At 48.9% G+C, this 23303-nt stretch overlaps 1 protein-coding gene across 1 annotated transcript in view; it reads right to left on the minus strand.

Annotated features, from left to right (window-relative positions):
* Window positions 1-447: 447 nt before the first annotated feature.
* KSR2 (kinase suppressor of ras 2) overlaps window positions 448-23303 on the minus strand; it is a 400598-nt gene continuing 377742 nt past the window's right edge. The window contains exons 15-19 of the mRNA XM_035017093.1: window positions 13106-13202; window positions 11965-12098; window positions 6694-6825; window positions 1584-1713; window positions 448-585 (exon numbers count right to left, since the gene is read on the minus strand). Of these exons, the coding sequence (XP_034872984.1) occupies window positions 448-585; window positions 1584-1713; window positions 6694-6825; window positions 11965-12098; window positions 13106-13202 (631 nt within the window). The remainder of the gene's footprint in view (window positions 586-1583; window positions 1714-6693; window positions 6826-11964; window positions 12099-13105; window positions 13203-23303) is intronic.

Below are 23303 nucleotides of genomic sequence, written 5' to 3' on the forward strand. Positions count from 1 at the left end.
CAGAGAGACACTTATGGCCAGGAGGAGCTGAGAACCTTCCCTGCCCTTGTCTTCATGTGACAGAGAAAGCTGTGAGATGCCATGGGGAGAGGTTGCTGGCCCTGGGGGGTAGATTTCCTGCAAGCCAGGCCTCCTGGAGTAGCAGACATAGAGGCTTGGTGGGTTCAGGGCAGCACCTTGCATCTGATGATCAGACTCACTGGGGCATCAACCTTCATCAGGAAGAGATAGGCAAGGAGGTGGCCATGGTAGCAACAGGGACCAGGCCCTGGACGGCAGACTCTATAGACTCCCCTGAACAGGAACCCGGTAGGGAAGGCTGGTGGCCGGGGGAGGGAGGTGGGTGCATGGAAAGGAGATGGCTGGCAGAGGCGTGGGGGAGGGGAGCAAAGAGGTGGCAAAGGCCAGAGGACAAAGGTTGTGGGGAGAGATACTAAAGAAGAACACCTACTCTGCAGACTTCCAGAAATGTCCGGGGTGAGACAGGCGGCGGTTCCGCTTTGGCAGTTTCTCCAGCATGTCCATGAGCTTAGTGAAGGTAGGTCTTTCTTCTTGTTCAAAGGCCCAGCAAAAGAGAAGAATGTCCTAAAAGAAGCCAGCATGTGGTGATTTAATGTAAATGGTGATGCCTTGATACCCTTTGGCATCTCATTGGGTCTGTCCATTTGTCTACCCATTTGCCCCACTTGTATATTCCCCCATCATCCATCTATCCATTCATCCATCCATCCATCCCAATTCATGCATTCATCCTTATCTATCTATCTATCCATCATCTATCATCTTTCTGTCTTTCTTTCCATCCATCTATCCATCCTTCCACTCATCCAACTCATGAGCCCATATAGCAAACTAGGTAGGTCCCGTTCTAGAAGGTCTAGGATACACTGAGATCATTAATGCTCCCCAAGGAGTTTCTTGGCCATTTTTTTCTCAAAGGGAGGGAGAAAAGTGAATCCTGAGGTCTCTATCCACATCCCCAAACTTTAAATGCTCTTCAAAGTCAAAGAGTGGGAAGTTACTTTTAATAATCACCTCACCTGAGAAAGGAAACCTAGATACGGGTAATCCTTAAAAACATGCCAGATAATTACTCCTTCCCTGACTTATCTGTCTTCTGATCAAAAGACAGCATTCTTCCTGCTGTTTTTTAGAGGGTGATTATTAATTTATACTCAGGCTTCTCTGTTTGTGTATATCTTGTTCTGAGCTGGATCATGACTTAAAAATTTTTATGTAGAAGCAAATAAAATTAGAATCATAGTATGGTAATATTTTAATGAATATCTTTTAAAAGTAACAGAAAAAGAGGGATTCACTGTTTCTACTTCATACAGCAAACCATTGCCAGGGAAAGTCTGGCCAAGCGCTACTGCACCCTTGAGGCGGGAACCTGAATTGCAGGCATAGTTCAGAAACTTCACCTCTTAAGCTCCAAATCACGATCTGACAAGGCTGTGGACAGGCTTTTGTGCCACCCTCTGGGGAAGCATCTGTAACCTTAACACACAGGAAAAAGGCGGCCCTGAACTGTGTCTACCTCTCTCCTTGTCCCCCAGAGCTGGCACTGTCCCAGGACTTACCGAGATTTCTTTTCCCATGCCGATCTGGCTGAGGTTGGGTTTCATGCCTGTGCCCATTTGCCAGATTATTGCCTCTGCTGGTTGCGTCTTGAAAGGCCACTCCCTGGCGTGGAGTTCATACCAAATTGTGCTGTTGGCAGATGTTGTTAAAGGGGTTGTTGATGTGATACATCACTCACTACCCTGTCTCCCCTCACCGACACACACCCACCCAGCCAGGCTGCTGGCTAACCCCTCTACTTTCTAGTTTCTTCCTCACAGGGCTGGTGTTTTGCTAGCTGGGATGCACCTAAAGCTTTCTTGATGTCTTAGAAGTCATAATTGTCCAAGGATACCTTCCCTGGTGCCTGAATTAAAATGAGTCAAAACTGGGCGCCTGGGTGGCTCAGTTGGTTAAGCGACTGCCTTCGGCTCAGGTCATGATCCTGGAGTCCCTGGATCGAGTCCCGCATCGGGCTCCCTGCTCGGCGGGGAGTCTGCTTCTCCCTCTGACCCTCCTCCCTCTCATGCTCTCTGTCTCTCATTCTCTCTCTCGCAAATAAATAAAACCTTTAAAAATAAAATAAAATAAAATAAAATAAATTAAAATAAAATGAATCAAAACCTAGAACCCGAAAGTGTAATAGAATGTGGCTAGGATTTCTGACCCTGGACTTGTAATTCTAGGAAACCACTGTAAGGAAATACTTAGAGTTACAAAAATCACTTACAAGGATATTCTCTACAGCATTATATATAATATCCAAAAAAGGAGAAATGACACAACTGTTCAATGAAAGGAACAGGTTGCATGTATTATGGTAAATCCATAAAACAAAATGGAATATGATATTATTATTGAAACATCTCAATGAAATTTTGCTGACATGAAAAAATGTTTAATATCTAATTTTAAGTGAAAAAATCAGGACAAAGACTGTATATAAGGTAATAACTACTCTTAAAAAATTATATATGTATCGGCAGGAGAATAAAGAGAAATAGCAAAATGTTAACAATGGCTAACTCTGGGTGATCGCATAGGATTTTTTAAAAATAGTTTTGTTTTCTAAATATAAGGCATCCCATGGAATAGTGGGGAAAAAATGCTGGGGGGTGTGGGTGGCAGGGAGGGCCTTGGCGGATCCATGGGGTGCTCACAGGATGCTAGGGAATTGCTGAGCTGTACCATGGGAATAGGTCTCAGCTCACTGGGAACAAATTCCCCAACTCAGGAAATGATCTTTCCTCTAATCTAATTTATGCAAATTTGCTTTAAAGAACATGAAGCGCTCTGTTATCTTTACTGATCAGAGGACTCTGTCAAACCAGCTATTTCTAGGGTCCCACTTCTCAGCATATTCTCTCCCCTACCCTCATCCCTCTGGGGCTCAGAGGGGTGACGCTCAGGTGTTGGGGTGTTGAGCTAGATGATCGGGAAGTTGTCACAGTAAGGTGCTAGATGATGACTGTTGCCATCGTAATAATCAGTTAACACTGAGTTTTTACTCCGTGCTAGACCCTATTCTAAGCCCTTTGCATTTATTATGATTACAGGGGAGGTGTAAGAAACATGCCTTCTTATTTTGATGATTTCACATCTGAAGGCCTCCCTGACCTTGGAGGGGCTGCCCTTCTCCCCAGGGCCAGCTTATTCCTAGAGATAGTAAATGACTCTCTTGCCAGTGTGCCTTTCATAGGCAGACTAACCAATCCAAAGCCCCACCCCCACCTCCATTAGGCTTCCACTGGGACCAATATTCCCCACCCTACTCAGGATACCCCCACACCCCAGAGCCCACTAAATTAGTCAAACTAGGGTAACCTTAGCCTTTTTACCCTGCTTCACCGGTTCCTCCCCCAGTAAACCACATTAAAGCCTCTTGCCCGCATTTTCCTCCTGCCCCCTCTGCCTCCTGACCCTGGTGCTTTCCCCGTGTGGCCTGATGTGCCCCCTCCTTTTGAAAACCATGAACAACAAACCATCTTTCCAATGACAGTTGCTTCCTGCATTATTGCCATCATCAGACCCGAATAAAAATAAGACCTACATTTTCAAACAGGAGGCATGATCGTCATCCCCATTTTTCAGAAGAGGAATCTGAGGCTCAGGAAGTTTATGTATCTTACCCAGGGTCACACAGCAGATAAGAGGTGCAGGTGGAAGCTGAATCTGGTTGATCTGACTACAGAATTGCACCACTGGCCATTATACTACAAGAAACCTACACTCAATCCTATTCCAGAGTCCTTTGTAATTGTAAGTGAAGGATTTGGGGGGGGGGGTGGGGCGCAACCCGGCAGCTGATGGTTGGGGCCTGGGTTAGGAGGCACAGACAGATTGCAGGCAAGGGCTCATGGGAGAGGGGCAAGGGAGCCTAGCAGGAGCTTGGGCGCAGGTGTCTTACAGGTGTTTTCTCGCTCGATCCTCAGAGCGCCTCGCTGGGTTTATTACCTTTTATTTACGGTTGAGGGAAATAGGGCTTTTCGTGGTGTGAAATGACTCTGAGGTCCCCGTGGCTAAACCCTCCAACTCTGGAGTTAGGATGTCCCAAGTGTGACTCCCAGATCCACCCCTGATTACCATAAGGCAAGTCGCTGAGCTGCCCAAGCCTATTCCCTCCCGTCATTTGGGTGCCTGTGAAAATTCCAGGAGATGGCACCCACAAAAACCTTAACACGGTGCTCAATATGCTTTTAAAAGTCCAGTTTTGTTCTAAATCATGCCTAAGCATGATGTTCCCAAGCAACAAGATGCACCTAATTGGCAGGAAACCAAGAGCGCCAGGTCCCTTGGAATTCAGCAGTGTCAGGAATAAAAGCCTCGTTAAAACTTCCTTTCAAACCCAACTTCCAAGAGAAACACACTAAGAAAAAAATAAATTGCTAAAGATTAAAACTCCAGTGGAAAACCAGTTACTTACTTTGGTACATTTGTTAATTACATTCTTTTTTCTTTTGCTAAATTTATACCAAAATATACCAACTTAATTATTGCAGTTTGGTTTCAGGTAACAGTAACTAGATAAAGTTTTGGGCATACACTAATCAGGGCAAATGACAATGTCTAAAAGGGTCCAAGTGATAGACGTCGAGAATCCTGATGGGCCAGCAAATGTCCCCCCATCCCCCCCTTCTTGAGATTTACAGAGAAGACATAGTAGGGGTACTTTCCCATGGAAGACACTCTCTCTAACATCTCTTGGTGGTGCTAAGTCTAATTGCACACATCTGCAGGGTTGCAACTTTCCCAAACAGCTTCCCCAGTGTTGTCTCTGTTTGTAACCACCAATCTTTGCAACAGCTCCAGTGGACATGGTAAGGTGAGGATTAGCATGGCTATTTGAGGAATGGGAACTTAGAAGCCTTCCCAGATGCATCCTCTTGGAACCCTCATCCTGCACCTTGGGGCTGCATCCTGCACCTTCTATCCTTCTCTGTACTTGCAAAGACATCCCGTTCTGTCTCATGATGCACTTTCTCTCTCTTTGCTGAGAAGCCCTAAACTCTTCTTTCCCAAACTCTTGCTGTGTAGATACAGTTGCTTTCTGGTTGGTTCCACTGGCCATCTCCAAGGTAGCCCAGACTCACTGTGTCCAAATGTGCTCTCTTTGCCTTCTCAGCATAGCCCAGGCGGACCCTCTGGTGTCTCTGCCTTGGTGAATGACACTAGTCTCCACCCAGTTGCTTAAGGTAGGTATCTGGGCACCACCCGCACTCAACCCATCATCAAACCCCATCCCATCCACCCCCAAATGCTTATGTCCATTTCTAGGGTCCAAACCCACTAGCACTGATTTGATGGAGAATGCCACCATCTCCCCCTGGATTGGTCACCCAACTTCCCAATCTCATCCTTCTCCTTTCCATTCTCTGCACAGCAGAGTGATTGTTCTAAAACTCAAAGTATGATTACATCACTCCCCTGCTTAATAACCATCAATGGCTCCCCAGTGCTGTGAAGATGAAGTAAAAACTCCTTAATTCAGCCTCTTAGTCCCTGTAGGAGTCACTCGGATTCCCTGTCTAGTCTCTCCTATCACCACCCCAGCTCATTTTTTCCTGATTCTCCATCTCTCAGCTCCCTCCCCCTCCCACTCCCCACATGTTCCTCCATTGTGGGCAATCTGTTTTCTGTTACCCTAGGCCTCTTCACCCGTTCCTTCTATCTAGACACCTCACCCTACCCTCATCTCGCCCACTTATATTCAACCTCTAACTTAGGCTCAGGAGTCACCTCCTCTGGGAAGCCCTCTCTGATCTCCCAGGCTAGATTTAGGTTCTCCTTTATTAGCCCAGTCTTATGTTTATCCTCAGCATAGTATTTATCATACTCTGCTAAAATGGACTATTTCCCTGTTGGTCTTCTACTAGAAAAGATAGAGTAGGGGCCTTTGGTGGCTTAAAAATCGGTCTACAAATTTTTTGATATTCCTTCCTGCAAAACGTAGAGCTTCATTCACCTCTCCTTGATTGGGTGACTTGTTTCTAACACACAGAATGTGGCAGAAGTGAGGATACATAATTTCTGAGACCAGCTCATAAAGGCAAGGTGGTTCTAGACACCGTGTTGTGAGGTCACTCAAGCAGCCTATGGAAATGCCCACATGACAAGGAGCTGAGGTCTCCTGCCAACAGCCATGTGAGGGGGCCCCCCTGGAAGTGGATCCTCAGCCCATCAAGCCTCCAGATGAGACTGCAGCTCCGGCCCACATCTTGACCACAACCTCATGAGAGATCCTGAACCAGCTCAGAACCATTCAGCTAAGCCACCCCCACCCAAATTCCTGACTACAGAAACTTGAGATCATAAATATTGCTTTAAGCCCTCAAGTTTTGGATAATCTGTTAACAGTAGGTGTTCCATAGATAGGTATTGCTTCAGTGAATGAATGAATGGGCCAAGTAACTCGCCACAGTCACATAACCAGTTAGAAACCTGGCATGAAGGTTTGCTAGGGTCACTCTTTCTACTACGCCCCACTTGGATACCCCCAGTCTCACCCAGAAACCTGACCACCTAGGCCCCAGCAGATAGGTGCCCCATCTCTTCCAAAAGGAGAGAAGGAAGGCTTGGGCAATGTCCCCCTGCCTGGGCTGGGGCTCTCCACGGCCAGCGTGGGCCACCTACCCGAGCGCAAAGACGTCCGAGTGCTTGGAGAAGGGGAGTTTATCCTCTTCTGTGTCGGGAGACAGCTGGCGGATGATCTCTGGTGCCAGGTGGCAGAGCCAGCCATTCTGGATGCGTAGCTTGTCTTCCCGCCTGGAGAAGCAAAACACAGAGGGAGCCCCACCTCACAGCCCAGGGAGGACTAGTCCCCCAGCACTGACCCCAAGTCTCTGGACCACCTCCGCTGGCTTTCTTGCATCTCCCACCCTGGGCATGCCCTGCCCTTGTCCTTGAGGCCGAGCCCCAGTGAAAGGGACAGGGAAGACTGATCTGGGAGGGAGACACTCAACACCCAAACCATCATCAGGTCCCTCTGCCTCTGAGGCACCCCCTCCTGCATATTCATTCAACCAGTACAGCGGAGTCTTGGTATTCATGGCAGTTATGTTGTATAAAGTCTCCACAAAGAGTGAATTAGCAAATACGGAATCATTGCTCTTAGAGGAAATAGGTATTCACGCACACACCTCACATCGATCATAACCTAAAACCTAAAAACAACTCATCCTAGTACATTCTGTTTTCATTATTTTACGGAAGAGAAAACAAGGCTCAGGGGTGTTGAGTGATGTGTCTGAGGCGGCCCCACAACCACGTGCCAGAGTTGCAAAACTCTGTCCCACTGGCCCCGGGGCCCAGGGCTTCCTGCACCGCATGGCCCCCTCCCGTCTCTGTCCCCTGGTCATCTCTGTATGAGAGCTCAAACAAGAATGCAGAGTATCCCCTTATCTGACCTCAGCTGGGAACACATACATCAGGTGATTCAAATTTTCACCACCCTGTGCATGCCCGTGAATGACTGCGAAGGGGCCATATTGATTTGGGGGTGCAAATAGATCTAAGTGAGTAGGCAAATTTGCAAATATGGAATCCATGAATAATGAGGATTCACTGTATTTTTGGAGAACGTGCTATGCCTAAGCTCTCTGTTTTCGGCACCAGGAACACAGCAGTGAAGGAGACGAGCAAGGTCTCTGCCCTCCTGGAGCCTGTGCTTTGGTAGGGGAAGATGACGACAAATGAATTAAATAAACAGGAAAAATACAGATGGTGATAAGCACTATATGAAAAAATTTAAACAGGGGAATGTGTCAAAGATAAGAGGGAACTCACTTTAGATAAAATTTTATCTGTATTTATCTTCACATGGTAAGACTTTCATAAGTACAGAGCTTTCCATTTGGGACTGAAATCTGAGCAGACTTCCTCCAAGGTTTCCACTGATTCAAGACTCCCAGGGAAGGGCCAGTTACTACAGAGAGAGGGGGCAGTGATGGGGGATGGGGATGGATATCTCCAACCATCAGGAGTGAGATCGTGATGGCCCAGAGCCTCCAGAATGTGGAGACCAGGGGCTGGCTGGATTCTACTAGGGTGGCTTCTGGGCTATGTCAGGTGTAATGTGCTACTCCTTACTGCACTCATTCATATCCTGTGACAATGATTCTTGCCCTATCTGAACACTTCTAGAGTGGCACTATCCCATAGAACTTTCCATGGTGATGGAAATGTTCTCCGTCTTTGCTATCCAATATGGCAGCCACGAGCTGTCATGGCCATTGGGCACTTGAAATCCAGCTAGTGCAGCTGAAGAATTGAACTTTAAATTTTATTTAATTTTAAGCAAAGTTAAAATTACATAGCCTTATGTGGCTGGGGGCCATTGGACAGTACTGCTCTCGACTATTATTTACCACAAATGAGGTTTTTCATTTACTTCTTACCATGACCATACATGGGAGCTAAGACTTTTTTAGTACACATTAAAATTAAGATGAAAAATGCTTATTCACGTCATCCCTAAAGTTATCTTGTGGACCACACGGCGGGAGTAGGGGAGAACCCTGAAAGGAGAGGTCCCAGGCGTTTTGGGGCTGGATAATTTTTTGTGGTGGGGGCCTGTTCTGTGTCGTGTAGGACGTTTAGCAGCATCCCTGGTCTCTCCTCACTGGATACCAGTCTGACCCTCTCCCCTGTTGTGACAACTAAAAAAGTCTCCAGACATCACAAATATCCCTGGGGAGGGGGCGGGAGAGTCCCAGCGGTTCTCTTTTATACAGAAAATAAGGAAATGGTCCAAATTTCAGTCTTTCGGCATCAGCAACACAGGACTTGCTACACAGCAGACCCAAATCCATTGGCAAGCCCTTGAGTTGGCAGGGCCCAGTGAGTTCTTGCTTCCAGAACTGGGGATGCCTGCAGGAACGTAAAGACCTATCTGCTGCTTACTAGCCATGTGACCTTGAGCAGACCTAAGTCTCCACTTGCCCATCTGCACAATGGGCACATTAATCTCACACAACCCTGGTGCAGGGCTGTGTCAGCTGCCAGGGCCATAGGATTATTAGAATTATTACCTATGGATATGTTTACATCTTGAGGACTCAGAGATGGAGTGAGACTACAGCTCAAAGTAAGAACATCACATAAAGGAAGGGCCATGGCCTGAGCCAGCCAACACTCTCCGGGCACAACCGGGCCACTGGGGGTGAGGTGAGATGGGGTGCTACTGCCGAAAGGGAGAGCACCCCAGTTCTGATTGCTTTCTGACCGCCCCTGCTGCCTATTCTGGACTTGCTGGCTGAGTGCAGGTTTGCAACTGCAGGCTGGGCCAGGAGGAGGGGTGCTGGCCACTCCCTAGCCATCAGCCCAGGGTGGGAGGGGGCACACGCCCGGGAGGGGGCTGGATGCCAGGCCTGGCCCAGACACTCCGGGATGTCCCATTCCCATGGCGATGGGCCCACTGGTGACAAACTCAAATCATCTTCATTAAGGTTATTATTATGATTAATAACAGCCTGTGGGTGGCTAGCACCATAGTGCTGGCATGGGAAATGACACCTTTTCTCGAAGATGGCAGAAGAGCTGTATGCTGGCAAAGCTGGGGACGGGCTCGGGGAAGCCCCAGGGTCTGTCTGGATGTTCAGGACATGCTCACTTCACTGGGTAACCCCCACCCCTGCCCAGGCCCGGCATATCTCCCCCTGTTGGGAACCCAGCATTGTGAATGCCCCAGGCTCTAACGGGGGGGCGGGACATCAAGTAGCCCCTGCTGAGTGCCTACCGTGCATCAGGTTATCCATCGCACTTCATCCCAACAAACCCACCATAGGATGGGTAAGATCCCTGCTCTGTGGATGAGGACACAGAACTTCAAAACACTTAAGTGACCTGCCCAAAGCTGCGGATGTAACAAGTGACCCCAGAGACTCCCATCCACAATTTTACAGCAATTCCTGGAGAAATGGCACCCTTAGGGAGCAAACTGAAACCCTACAGGAAAACTAAGTCTGACATACAACTGCAACAGAGAACATTCAACCACCACAGAAGACCCCCGATCGGGACTCGTGGGCAGCCAAGAAATGTGGATTTCTTCTGGGAGAGGTCGCTGAGGGCTCCCTGGCCTTTCCTGACACTGCCCGGGGTTTGTGTTGACGACCAGGCTGGGCAGGGGTGGGGTTGCGGAGTGACGGCTGGACAAAGAGGCCAGCAGCCACCTTGCCCTTGACTTGAACTTGCTTCTCCGGTTGACACTGGGCCTCTCTGTGAATGAGGTGAAGGAAAGGATGCTCACGTCATTCCATTTCCTTTCTTCCTCTTTACCCTGGGGCTTTTGAAAACTGAGAACCAAAAGGGAGAAAATCAGAGGTCCTGCCCCCTTTTCCTCCACCTGCAGGACAATCCACTGGCAAGGACATGCCTCTGGGTGGGAGGAATCGGATTTTTTTTTTTTAAGAGCCTTGAAGCAGGTTCACAGAAAGCATCTGCTGGGCCTCTTTTTGTCTGAAGGCAGATACTTGAGTTCATAGTGATGTTACCCACTGCTTCCTCTGCCCCTTAGCCTGGGGTGATGGATGAATGGATGTGGGGATGTGTGTGCGCATGCAAATCCTCCCAGCAAACCCACTTGTAAGTGCTCCTGGGGAGACAGGGAGGAAGGAACACGGTTCAGCCCTCCTGGCTTGTTGGGTCCGACTCGAGGGACTCTCTCCACCTACCTATCCACTGATCTCCTTGTTCATTTACCTACTTCTTCTCTCATCTTAGGTGCTATAGTTTTGGAGACCACACTGAATCTTTTTGGGCGGAGTAAAACCTGAAGAGACACTTCCGCTTCTGTTATGCTTTCTGTTTCTAGATCACACAGAAAGCGGCTAGATCAAGTGTTGCTGATTTTTGGATGCTCTTCAAGGCATTATATAGCATGAACAAAATTCACCTGTGGGGGTGGCCCTGGGGTGGACCTCAAAGAGATCAGTACCTCAAAGCAGCTGAAACAAGTAAAAGGAGAGTGTGGGACTGCCATCCGGAGGAGGCACGCACAGGTTATAAAAGGCGCGAGTAGAGAAAACCACAGGGTTTTTAAGTGTGTGTGCGTGCGTGCGTGTGTGTGTGCACGCACGCGTGGGCCTGTGTGTGTTCGTGCGCCCACACTCCAAATTAAAAGTCACAGAGGGCAGACCTCCTGAATCATGGGCTGTTTATTTGGAATCAAGTTGTTTCTCACCATCACCTCAAGGCAGCTTGCCCTTGGGTGAGTGGCTCCTGAGAGTTAATTACTTAAGGATGGTTAATGATTCTCCTGGGTGACACTGGGGGAGGTATATGCAAATTTATAGTAATTACAACAACTCAGCAGCAGCTACTCTGTGAGTGTTCCCTGCGCTCCCAGCACTGCTTTCGACACTTGATTGTGTTATTTCAGCCACACAAGGATCCTGTGAGGTAGGCATGATCACACCGTCATTTTTCTTGTAGACATGGAAACTGAAGTGCAGGGAAGTTCCAGGAGTATAACTAATGTCACAGTGATTAAGTGGCAGAGCCGGGGGGGCGGGGCACACGTGGGTCTGACTTTAAATCCCTTAGTACCCTTGCTGCACTAAAATGGATCAATTCATAAGACAACTTTGAGCAAGGACTCTGGGGTGCTTCCAACTGCCAGGTGGGTACTCAGGGCAAAGGGAGGATCTTCCAGTTAAATTCGAGGGCAAGGGCTTTCAGGATTTGGGGATGCTCTGTGCCCAATAACGCCCATGCTCCTAAAAGCACCACTTGCAAGACAGGCCCCCCGGGGAATCACGGCTTGAGCTGGCAACAGCAACAGCCTAGCCGCCCAGCTAAGCGACCTCAGGCCCCCAGTCTCCGTCACTGATGCCATTTGGGTGACTTCTCACCCCTGACTGTCATCGGCCAAGAACTCCGCGGGGCCCTTCCACCACCGCTCACCTGCCGGCCTGCAGCACCCCGGAAATGCTGAAGAGCCCGAAGTCTGTGATCACCACTTTGCCGTTGTCATAGAAGACATTCTTTGACTTGAGGTCCTTGTGAAGGATCCCCTTTGCGTGGAGGTAGCCCATGCCCTGTAGGAAGCAAGGAAATGGGAATTTTCAAGGAACACCTGAGTGCTCGCTGCTGCTACTTGGCTTGGGTTCACCCTCCTTGCCTTTCCAACAAGAGCGCCTCAAATAGCTGAAGTTCTCGGGACCCCAACGCAGGCGCTCAGAGGTGGGGTGAAAGAAGTCATGGCAAGTGGAAACAGGCAGGGTCCCCAAGACACACATCCGCCACCACCCTCATAGCCCCGCCAAACTGTTCCCACCTAGCATTTCTGCTTCTTGAAGAAGAGACAAAGAAAGATGTCCCTGGTGGGGAAAGAAAAATTGAAGACAAAAACGGAGAGGAGGTCCCCGGAGAAAGGAATTCCATCCACCACCTCCCCACACTTCCTCTTTAAAAAATAACTCCTCTGCAGGAGATTTGTTTTATGTCCACTTAACCCGTATCAGTGCAGAATGCACTGCATTCCTCAAGGGACGGATCATGAGCCAATGATCAAGACCACGGTGGAGTCTAGTGGAGGTCTCCCTCAAGGGTGAGTCTCTAGATTTTTGGTTTTTCCCCTTTATGAGCAGTCACATTTTAATCTCTTCTAACAGCTCAGTCCTGACACTTCCAGTGGCAACTAAAGGCCCCAGTCAACTGACTAATGAGGCACCTGCCAGAAAACACAGGATGTTCCAGTTTGTTTCAATCCCAAACAACTTGCAACAATTGGCTGTTTCCCAAGCAGCTGCGGAAAGAGATGGCTGCACTCATGGGAATTCAAGCATCGGCGGGGTAAGGGATTCTAGCCACACAAACTTATCCGGGTCCCCACAACAGGCCCAATTATCACGATGCTGGGGCACCAGATGGCAGCCAAACATCGGGAGACCAACCCTCATGGTGGTATCCGGGCAAAGCCCTTCCTCACCTACAGCCTGCTATTTTTCAGATCAAGTCTAATTTTTTTTTTTTTTTTTAATCCAGACTGTTGGTCTGAAGCCAGACCATGCATCTCAGGAGGAAGCCCCAGACCCTGTGGTACCTTCACAATTTCTTGAGCAATCTGCCTCGTTTTGTTGACATCCAAGACGATTTTGGCATCCCTCACCACAGAATAGAGCGTCCGTCCCTTACACAGGCTGGAAAGCGAAAGGCAAAATACATGATCAGCAGTTGTTCAGAGGAGAGTGACCCACAATGGTTGTTAGATGTGACAAATAAGACTGCAGGTGCCTCTAGTTTGCCTATCAGATAATGAGCCTGTAACCGGACCTCAGATCTGGTTCTGGGATGCAGATCGGGGCGGGGGCACGTTCTATCACCGACACCCCCACCCCGGCATCGCAGGATACCTACAGAATCTAACCCAGGCCAGAGGCAGGCTTGCCACGTTCCGTCTGTCCCAGATTGCACAGAAGGAAAGCTGCGCGTAAACCAACAGCTTCTGGGGTTCTCAGACACCACTCAGACAGCACTCTGCCAGCCACTTGTCCCAGCTGCTCCGCTCACCCGAAGCAGCTGAGGGACAGCGATAAAAACACCAGCGAAGTGGTGGCTCACGTCCACCAAGTACCATCGGCCAAAGATGCATTCAAGCCTTCAGACCGTGGCGTGTCAATACCAATACCCCTCCCCCCAAACCAGATGCCTGTCGAGATAGAGGGCTTTTCAAACCATTTTCAGCCTCATTGAGTTCATTTCGAGGACCAGTGGTGTAAGATAAATGACAAGATGACAAAGGACGGTAATGCAGTGATGGTCACACCTCCCCGTTTAGTTGCCTACATGCCCATCCATCTGTCCCTCCCGCAGTGCTCTCAGTTCCTGGCACGCACGCAGCAGGCCCTCAGTACATGGTCATGGAATGGATGAGTGAATGAATGAATTCTAGATTCACCACTGCATTCCCAGCCCCTAGCACCATGTCTGCCTCACGGTATCCGGTGTTGGCTAAAAGAGGAAAGGATGGTATCAGGAAAGTTCATGTTCCATCTCATGTCAAAATAATGGCTTGAATTTTTCTTTTAATCTAGGACTTCATTGCTAAAAGACTCTTAGTCCTTCCTTTAGTATCCTTGAGCCTTTGTTACATGCTAGAATAGCTGAGATCATGTGGTTGAGCTGGAACTGTGGCAAAGGGACCTCAGTTTGGATCCCAGCTGTGTTCCTTACTGTGTGTCTTTGGGTGGGTTACTTAACCCCTCTGGGCTTCAGTTTCCGCAGCTATCAAAGAGAATATGTACCTTGTAGAGTCAGTACGAGGACTGAATGAGAGAAGGAGCCCAGGGCGGTGCCTGGCACGTGGTGGAAAGTGTAGCACAGGGGTTAGAACAGGGGCCTAGTCAAACTCTGTGGGTTAGAATCCTGGCTTGTCAGTTAATGGCTGTGTGACCCCAGGAAGGTGAGTTAACCTCTCTGAGCCTCATTTTCATTATCTGTAAAATGGGATCAATAGTTCCTGCCTTACAAGATTGTTAAGGAGAACCATATGAAATCAGGTGTGTAAAGGGACGGGCATCTCTCCATGCCTGACACATACTAAGTGCTCATGAAATGCTGGCTGTTAGGAGAAGTAGTGAATGATCAATAAAATGGCAAATGCACACACACCCTTGGCAAATACGTATTATATATTTATACACACATCACATCTGTTTGTCCATCTATTACATTACTCTCTACCTAGCTATGTATCCATTCATCCGCCCATATATCCGTCCAAAATGCTACCCGTGATCTTTGACTAAGATTCATTTCTTCACTTCCTTAAGGTGAATTCTCAGGGAAGCTGACTCCCAGGGAGTCTGATTCACCTGTCCAAGGTCGCCCAGTGAGCTGGCAGGAGGCAACCACGGTGACTCGAGGCTATCCCCTGTCGTTGCTTTCCTGGGGGTACATTTGCTATGGCTGCTGCAGGAGAGGGGGAGGGAGTGGGCTGTACAGCCAATTAAACCATACTGACATTTAAACATTGGAGATGGTGGAGACCGTGGGTGGATTCCCTCCCCTGGATACTCAGTTCTTGAACAGCCACCTACATGCATTACCGGTCAGAGCGCAGAAAATGCCGTCTCCACTGCATACGGCAGAGCAAATCACTGCAACAGGCTCCCAGGGTCCCAGACTCTCCTTCCCAGGGTAACCACATACAAGTCACAGGCTTCAAATACCCTCCCATCTTCTTTCTCTGCTCACATCTTCCTCTACAGGAGCAGCTGCTAAAACCTTTGCTTCTCTCACTACCCTGTGGTTTCTGGGGCTGCTGGAGAAACCACCACCCACTGGTGGGGATGTAAGTCATACAATCATAACTTGGCAGGGCTACCAAAGTGAAATATACAAATAACCCACGATCGGCAATTCCTCCCCTAAGTATAAACGCAACAGTCATGCATACTCGTGTTCACCCACGGATATGCCAGAATGTACTACCATGTTAACAGCAACCCATTCATAATAGCCCCACACTGGAGCTAATCCAAATGTTCGTCAACAGAAAGATGGATAGATTGTGACAGCGTCATAGAACCATGTATGTTTGTACTATACTATAAAATAATAAACTATTGCTAACGGCAACAAACATAAACACAATGTTGAACAAAAGAAGCCAGACACACAGGACTCACATGGAATGATTCCGTATGTATAAAGTGCAAAAGCAGACAAAACTGACCCGTATGTGTGAAGTCAATGTAGTGGTGACCCTTGGGGGCTGGGGAGGCTGGAGAGGGCATGAGGGGTATGGGGGGAGGGGGCAGGCAATGTTCTGTTTTGATTGGGGTGCGGTATAGGAGTGTGAATTTAGTCGAAATTCATCAGGTTGTGCTCTTAGGATCTGGACACTTTGCCAGATATTACACTTAAAAAAGTTTGCTTCAAACAAATCGGCAAGGATGAACAATATGCATGTTGAAATTTACAAGAAAATCTAAACCAACACTGATACCCAGCCATCCACTTTTTTTTTTTTAAGATTTTGTTTATTTATTCATGAGACAGAGAGGCAGAAGGAAAAGCAGGCTCCTTGCTGAGCCGACAGGCTGATGCGGCACTCGATCCCAGGACCCTGGGATCATGACCTGAGCTGAAGGCAGACGCTTAACCAACTGAGCCCCCCAGGCACCCCCCCCCCACCCTGTAACCACTTTTAAGCTCTTCACATAGTCACAATTCTGTCTGCAGGGGAATTAGGGGCTCCGGGCCTGGCTGTGCCTGCCAGGTGTGTATCAGGGGCTGAGTTGGAGAGCAGGTGCAGGGAGAAGGCTGAGCTCTAAGTAGGAGCAGGCATCAGGCAGGTGTCCAGGGTGGCTGAGGCTCGGATACACCAGGCAAGTCAGTCCAAGTATCTTTGGCAACTGCTCTGAGCTTGGGGTTTCTGTAGCTAACAGCAGTGCCCCAAAAGCCACTTGTGGGGTGGGAGGTGGAGAAGGGAAGGGAGGAGAGGATGAAGGTTTACTGAGCACGTGTGTGGGACCTAAGTCACCTCCACAAATCCTCAAGGCAGCCCCGCAGGGTCCACACTATTGCCCTATTCCTGCCGATGAGGCTACGGAGACCCAGAGGGGCGGAGGACCTGCTCACAGACACACAGACATGGTGTCAGCCTGTTCCTGATCTTTCTCTCATCCCTTCTGTGGTATGGGTGCCCAGTTACCAGACGTGATTTGGGGGCCATTTAAGAGACACGCAGGCAAGGGAATCCAAATCTGACTCTACCATTTACTACTTGCTGGGTGGCCTTGGGAAGTGACTTTGATCTCAGTTTCCTCATCTGTAAAACAGGCGTAATGTAACACCACCGGCTAACGCGCATGAGCCCTTTCTAGGTACCAGCTGCCAGCCTAGGCACAAGGGCCCCGCATGGTGGGTATTCTTGCTGTATTCCATGGATTCCAAGATGCACATTTCCTTGAAATTCAACATCTCCGAAAGCAGAATGTGTCTTATTCATGAACAGGTAACAGTTTTGTTGGCACTGTATTTCCTTCTTTGTCCATGAATACATGGTGCACATTGTAATTAATAGCATCTTGGATTTATTGAAGTCTTGGATCAGCCATGTTTTACAGATAAGGAAACTGAGGCTCTTAGAGGTTCAGTGGAGCTGGGATTTGAACCCAGGCAGCCTGGCTCCAGAGCTTAGGCTCTTAACCCTCATCTTTTGCTCCATAACTTTCTCTGAGACTCCAGCATGTCACACGCCCTCAGTAAATGGTAGTCATAATGTCACTACTATGGCAATGGGGATGAATGAGCCCGCAGGCCTTGGTGGCAGTCAGTCTGGAGGTCAGGAGAAGGTGTTTTAGTGGCTTAAGGATGTAGTTAGTAGCCCTCTAGCTTCTGGGGCAGTAAGTGCACGCGGGCACACACACACACACACACACACACACACACACATTTCCCCTCTCAGTATCTCTCTCTGCAAAATGATCACGTTTCTCCAAGAAGAGGAACAAGGACCGGATTATGCCCCACTTTATCTGCAGGCTGATAGAGAGGTCTCTCCAGCCCTGACCCCAGGCAATGCATTCATACAACTCTGACCTTTGACCCCACATCCCAGGTGACACAGTGGGCCTTCTGGCCAGGATGGCACTGCAAGTGTAAGATGCTTGTTATAAACCAGCCTAAAAGAGGATTGCCAGAAAGCAACCAGATAAAACCACCTAGAAGGCTTATCGAGGACCTCTGTCCAAACTGGCTACTTTCTGCCAAAACAGTGACTGGGGAGAAATCTAGATGCCTGGGGCAGCCACTTCTCTTCCCTCCTCCAAATCCCTCAGCACCAAGCAGGGGGACCCAGGCCTGTGTGAATGAATGGAGGGTGGGAGGGAGGGGAGTGTGTCTTTCAGGTATGTCTGGTCTTAAACTGGAATGTTCTAGACTGGGTACCTACGGTCTCCCGGCCACACCTGCTCCCCTTCCTACAGTTACACCTGCCGAGACCTCAGAGGTGTTTAAGCATGAGGCCCATGGCTAACTGGAAAGTGCATCAAAATCCCTTGGAAGAGCTTGTTACAACAAAGATGGCTGGTCCCACCCTGAGAAATTCTGATTCTGGGGGTCTGGGTTGTGTTCCAGAGAATTGGCATTTCTAACAAGTCTCCAGGTCATGCTAATGCTGGTGGTCTAGGAACCCCACTTTGAGAACCACTGCTCAAGGCCAATCTCATTTGACTGAGGCCCAGAGATAGTAATGTTCGCAATCCATTTAGGGAGTGTGGCACTGTGGGCATGGTGGTATTCTAGGGGTAGGCAATACTGTTCTGGGTGTGTGCAAGACAGCCCCATCCTTAATCTCATGGGACTGACTGGCCAGGGGAGACATCGGGCAATAAATAAGTAAAATAGATGAGATATTCAGAGAGGCACAAGTGCTAAGGGGAAACTAAAGAGATTTATTGGACAGAGAGTGCGGGGGATGGGGGCTTCTTTAGCTAGGATGGTTAGGGTAAGTCCCTCAGGGGAGATGACCTTCATGCCAAGAGCTGAATGAAGAAAGGCAGCCATGTGAAAATCTGGAGGAAGAGAGTTCCAGGCTGAAGGACCAGCCAGTGCAAAGGCCCTGGGGTAGGACCAAGCCTGGTACACTTGAGTAACATAGCAAAGGCCCTATGGCTGGGCTCTAGAGAACACCTCCCAGGGCCTGCCCCCCTCAAGTATCGATCTTCTAAATAAAAGAAAGTTGGGTGGACACAGTCCTTAGCTCTGCCTGATTTGAGTTCCCAAGGAGGTTGGTTTCAAAGTCAGCTATTATTTCAAAAACACTCTATTCTGTCAGAAGGGATTTACAACCCTTTGGCTGTTCACTCACTTCTAAGCATTCCCCACCTCTCAAAACTCAAAACCCACTTAATTGCCCCTCTCCTCCCCCCCCTTCCCTTGAGCAAATAAATCACATGTCAAGTGACAAGTTGCGTGCTCCCATCAAATTCTAGCCGCAAGCAAGTTTTTAACTTCGAAGTCGTTCATGAATCTAACACTGAAGATATTAAACCTCGGGACTCTGGGGCCTTCTAATAAAAAATGCCAGGTTCGCTTCCTATTAAAAATGGGGAAATGCCAGAAAACAAGTGAGAAACGCTGTGCGTCCAGGAAATGAAGTGACAGAGTTCCATTTAGTAAGGGGTGGGTGGCAGAAGGCTCATGTCCAAGAGGACGGTGGTCGGCCAGACACTGGAAGATGCAAAGCAGGAGCCTTGCTGCCCAGGAAAGCAGGGCTTACTTTTTGCCAATGCACACCCCCGCTCCAGCCTTTGATATTGTTGCAAAGCTCGGAGAAGTGGGGAGGGACAAGGAAGCTTAGAACCTGTCTTACTGGATTTTTGTCTCCAGGCCTGGATCCAATTTTGCTAAGTGCAGAGGCCAAAGGCTGGCTGCTCTGGGTCCTTCCAGGACGGAGACAGGGCTGTGCCAATGAGTGATAACTCATGCCCCTAACCATGACCTCATGCTTCTGGGCATCTGGTGACATTCTGCCCTCTGTGGTCTGGGCTTTACAAGGGTAGGTGTGCTCCATGGGCACAGGCAGCCAGCTGGGGAAGCATGAGCCTTCAGCTCGCTACAGGAAGAACTTCCAGGAAATGGTAGCCCAGTGGGGCCTCTGCCTCCAATCACATTGTGTGGTCCAGCTGCCATCCGAGACCTGTTCTTCCTGACCTTGTCCAAAGACGTCCCGGGACATGCTCCTCCCTAACTCTGCAGCATAGTCTTTTATCATCTCCTAAGGGTCAGACTATAACATCTCATGGCAATCATTCCAGAACCACCTTAAGATTTTTGCCAGACTGGCCACCTTGCATTATTTATCACTTGCTAGTAGTTTCCTTTGGATGCCCTGCCTTGAAAAAAAATAAGCGTATTTTAAAAAGAAACTTTTATCATGACCTTCTATATTGCCAGGTAGAAAGCCAGGATCTCTAGCCCCAGATAAATGTAAAAGGAAGTACAATGAAAGCCAAGATGTCAAACAAAACGAAATCCTAGCTGGGGATTGCAGCCTTTGCCAAATGATCTGATCCTGAGGCCCCCTCTTTGTGCTAAAAAAGGAGGTTTAGTAGGTCAGGGCTAAGAAGGCATTAGATACTAGCACTGGGTGGAGACTTTCTCCTTAATGTCACCAGGAGGATGGAAGTAGAATCGAAGAGGAAAAGGACGGTCTCACCCTATGTGATTCAATGCTATGTGGGGCCAGCGGTACCTGTCTTCCACTCTGGGAAACCCTCGTTTAATCCTCATATCTGCAAACCCCTCCTTCCTGCCAATTATGCAACAACTGAGTACTACAGGCCAGGTATGTGCAGTGACAGGACAAAAAGGGCCATTTCCTTGTTCTGATGGAACTGACATTCTCGTGGAAGAACAGACACTGGCAAATAGAGCAACTGTAAGTTACAAGTAGGACGATGGAGAAATTAACATGGGTCAGGTAGAGATGAAGGGGAGAGAGCTGGGTGTCTCCATTAATAAGTGGTCAGACTGGCATCTCAGGAGGGGACATCAGCAGCCCCTTTCCCACCACATCATGCTGTCTTAGGGCAAAGACTCTGCACTGCTTTCTGGCAACTTCTCACCACATGCCCCTTGTCCCATCTCTCCAAGAAGCGCAGGCATCATCTTATTTAGGATGATGACCACCTCCCGAAGGCTGGCCAGGGGGCCAGGATAGAGGCAAAAGTTTCCCGGGATCATCTCATCCAATGCTTCAAAGAACTCTCTAAAGTGGGTATGGTTATTCCCATCGTACAGATGGGAGACTGAGGCCATAAGTCAGCCTGGATAGGAGACCACCCTTCAGAATCAGAACCACCTGGGATACAATTCTGCCCCTTTCTGGTTGTGTGATCTCAGGCAGGCTCCTGGAAACCTTTGGAACGTGCAGTGCTTTATGATGTGTGAGGTGGGCTGAGGAGGGAAGGGAGGTGGTTATACGTAGTGAGTATGTGTGTGGCCTCCGAGTTCAGTTTGAGTATCCACTACTCGGCACTGCTTGGAAATGAGGCGAGGTGGGACAACGGTCTCTGTTATGGGCCTCCCTGGGACGAGGCACTGAGCTGAGCACTTCTCAGGCCCTCCTTCCCAGGAGGGCAGGTCCTGGATTACAAATGAGGCCATTCACGTGCAGGAAGGTTACAGCACCTGCCTGGGGTCCCACAGTCAGTAGGTGACAGGCTCCGGACTGGAGCCCAGGTCTGAAAGCACCACGTCTTTCCAGGATTTTAGAAGCTCCCTTGGGAAAAGGTGGTTTGGTAAAGAGGAGTGACCTGAACCCACTCAAGATGGCCTGACTTCTGGAAAACTTCATCCACTGAGCTCAGCTGAGATACCCCCCAACCCCAGCTCAAAGCCTGTCCTTCCGACCCTCCAAATTCAGGGCCAGCCCAAGTCTGTCCTCACTGTCCGCTTGCTGTTTGTGTTTCTGAATTCCCAGCCACCACCCAGAGACAAGCAAGGCAGGCCAAAGAGGGCTGGGTCATTTGAGGGGGCTGGCCAGGCCCAGGGGAGGAGCTCCAGAAATGCTCCAGGAAGGAGTGAATGACCACTGGAGCTGGGAGGAGACCTATGTTTGGTGCCAGGGCAGATCTTTCTGAAAGAGACCCTGAGCCAAGCCAGAGCCAGCCAGTGAGGAAGCGTGCAGCCTCCTCCCTGTCAACGCAAGGTACCGAAAGACCACGCTGACCCACCCTCCCCGCCCTGCCTTCCAGGGCTGGATACGGAAACACATCAGTTCTTGTTGTTCCCTGACCAGAACCACATTTTTTTTAAAAAAGCTGAACAGTAAACTGAATTACCATTTAAAAAATGTATATGCATGCCACCTAATTTATATGCATTAAAAACCCAAGAGGACAGACTCCAAGGTGTCAGCAGGGTTATTTCTAGGTAGTGGGATTAAGAGCTTTACAAGTTGGGTTTTTTTTTTTTCCCCCTTGCTGCTTATCTCTCTTTTCTACTTTTTCTCCCAATAAACACATGGTACTTTTGTAAAATGAGAAAAAAGGGGGGGAAAAAGGCACCTCTGAGTCAGACGGCAATGAAACCAGACACACGTTTATCCTCTAGATGGTTTGGAAAATACCGAGCTGGCCACGGACTGAAATGAGGAAGGACAGTGTGAACCGCGTCCATGTTCGGAGCAGCTCAGCCTTGGCCTTGCTCGGAAGGCTGTCTGGCCGTGATTTGTTCAAGGCAGGAAGCATTTTTTGTGCCTTGTCTTCTGCATAGGGGCTGCACCTGCTGGGCACGCAGCACATGACGGGCCCTTACCTGAAAGCCCCAGTAGCACCCTCTCCCTGGAAAAGTTCAATCCCTAATGAAGAAGGCAGAGTCAATGATCTGATTTTTAAAAATAACTGTGTGTCTGGTAAGAGGAGGAGGGGCAGACAATGTGTGGTATGCATCACCCCACAAACGGCTGGGTCCTTTCTGCCGACGGGGCCCAGGGCCCAAGCGGGTGGAGCGAGGTGGGGGAGGGGAAACAGCAGGGGGATGGGAGAATTCCACCTTCCCAGGAGATGGACCTCAGTGTGGCACTTACCTGGCCATGATGTAAGAGAACATGTATAGAAAGTTCTAGAATTCAGGCTATAGACTCATGTTATAGATGAATGGGTCCACCTCCTTTATGGAAGAAATGGTGACACAGAGGAAAATAGAATTTCCCAAGGTGGTGCTTCCAGTGGCATAGCTAGGCTTGAACCCCAGATCTGCCCGAGGCTGAATTCTATGTTTGCAGGCCCAGAGCCATGCTGCCTCCTAAGAATCATCAATACCATTCGCTGGGAACCTTCCCATGAGCACTCTGCTAGGGGTTTGACATGAATGATCTTAACTACAGTTGACCCTTGAACGATGTGGGGCAGGGGCAGGGGCACTGACTCCCCACACAGTTGAAAATCCGCATGTAACTTTTGATTCCTCGAAAATGTAACTGACAGGAAGCCTTACTGATCACATAAAGTCGATGAACACATATTTTGTATGCTATATGTATTATATACTTATTCTCACAATAAGGTAAGCTAGAGGGGTGCCTGGGTGGCTCGGTCGGTTAAGCGTCTGCGTTCTGCTCAGATCAGCATTGCAGGGTCCTGGGATGGAGCCCCATGTTGGCTCTCTGCTCAGCAAGGAGCCTGCTTCTCCCTCTCCCTCTGCCTGCCACTCCCCCTGTTTGTGCTCTCTCTCTGTCAAATACATAAATCTTTTTTTTTTTTTAAGGTAAGCTAGAGAAAAAGCAT

Source organism: Mirounga leonina, unplaced genomic scaffold, assembly GCF_011800145.1.
Source record: "Mirounga leonina isolate KUSES-001 unplaced genomic scaffold, KU_Mleo_1.0 Mir_171, whole genome shotgun sequence".
Lineage (NCBI taxonomy): Eukaryota > Metazoa > Chordata > Mammalia > Carnivora > Phocidae > Mirounga > Mirounga leonina.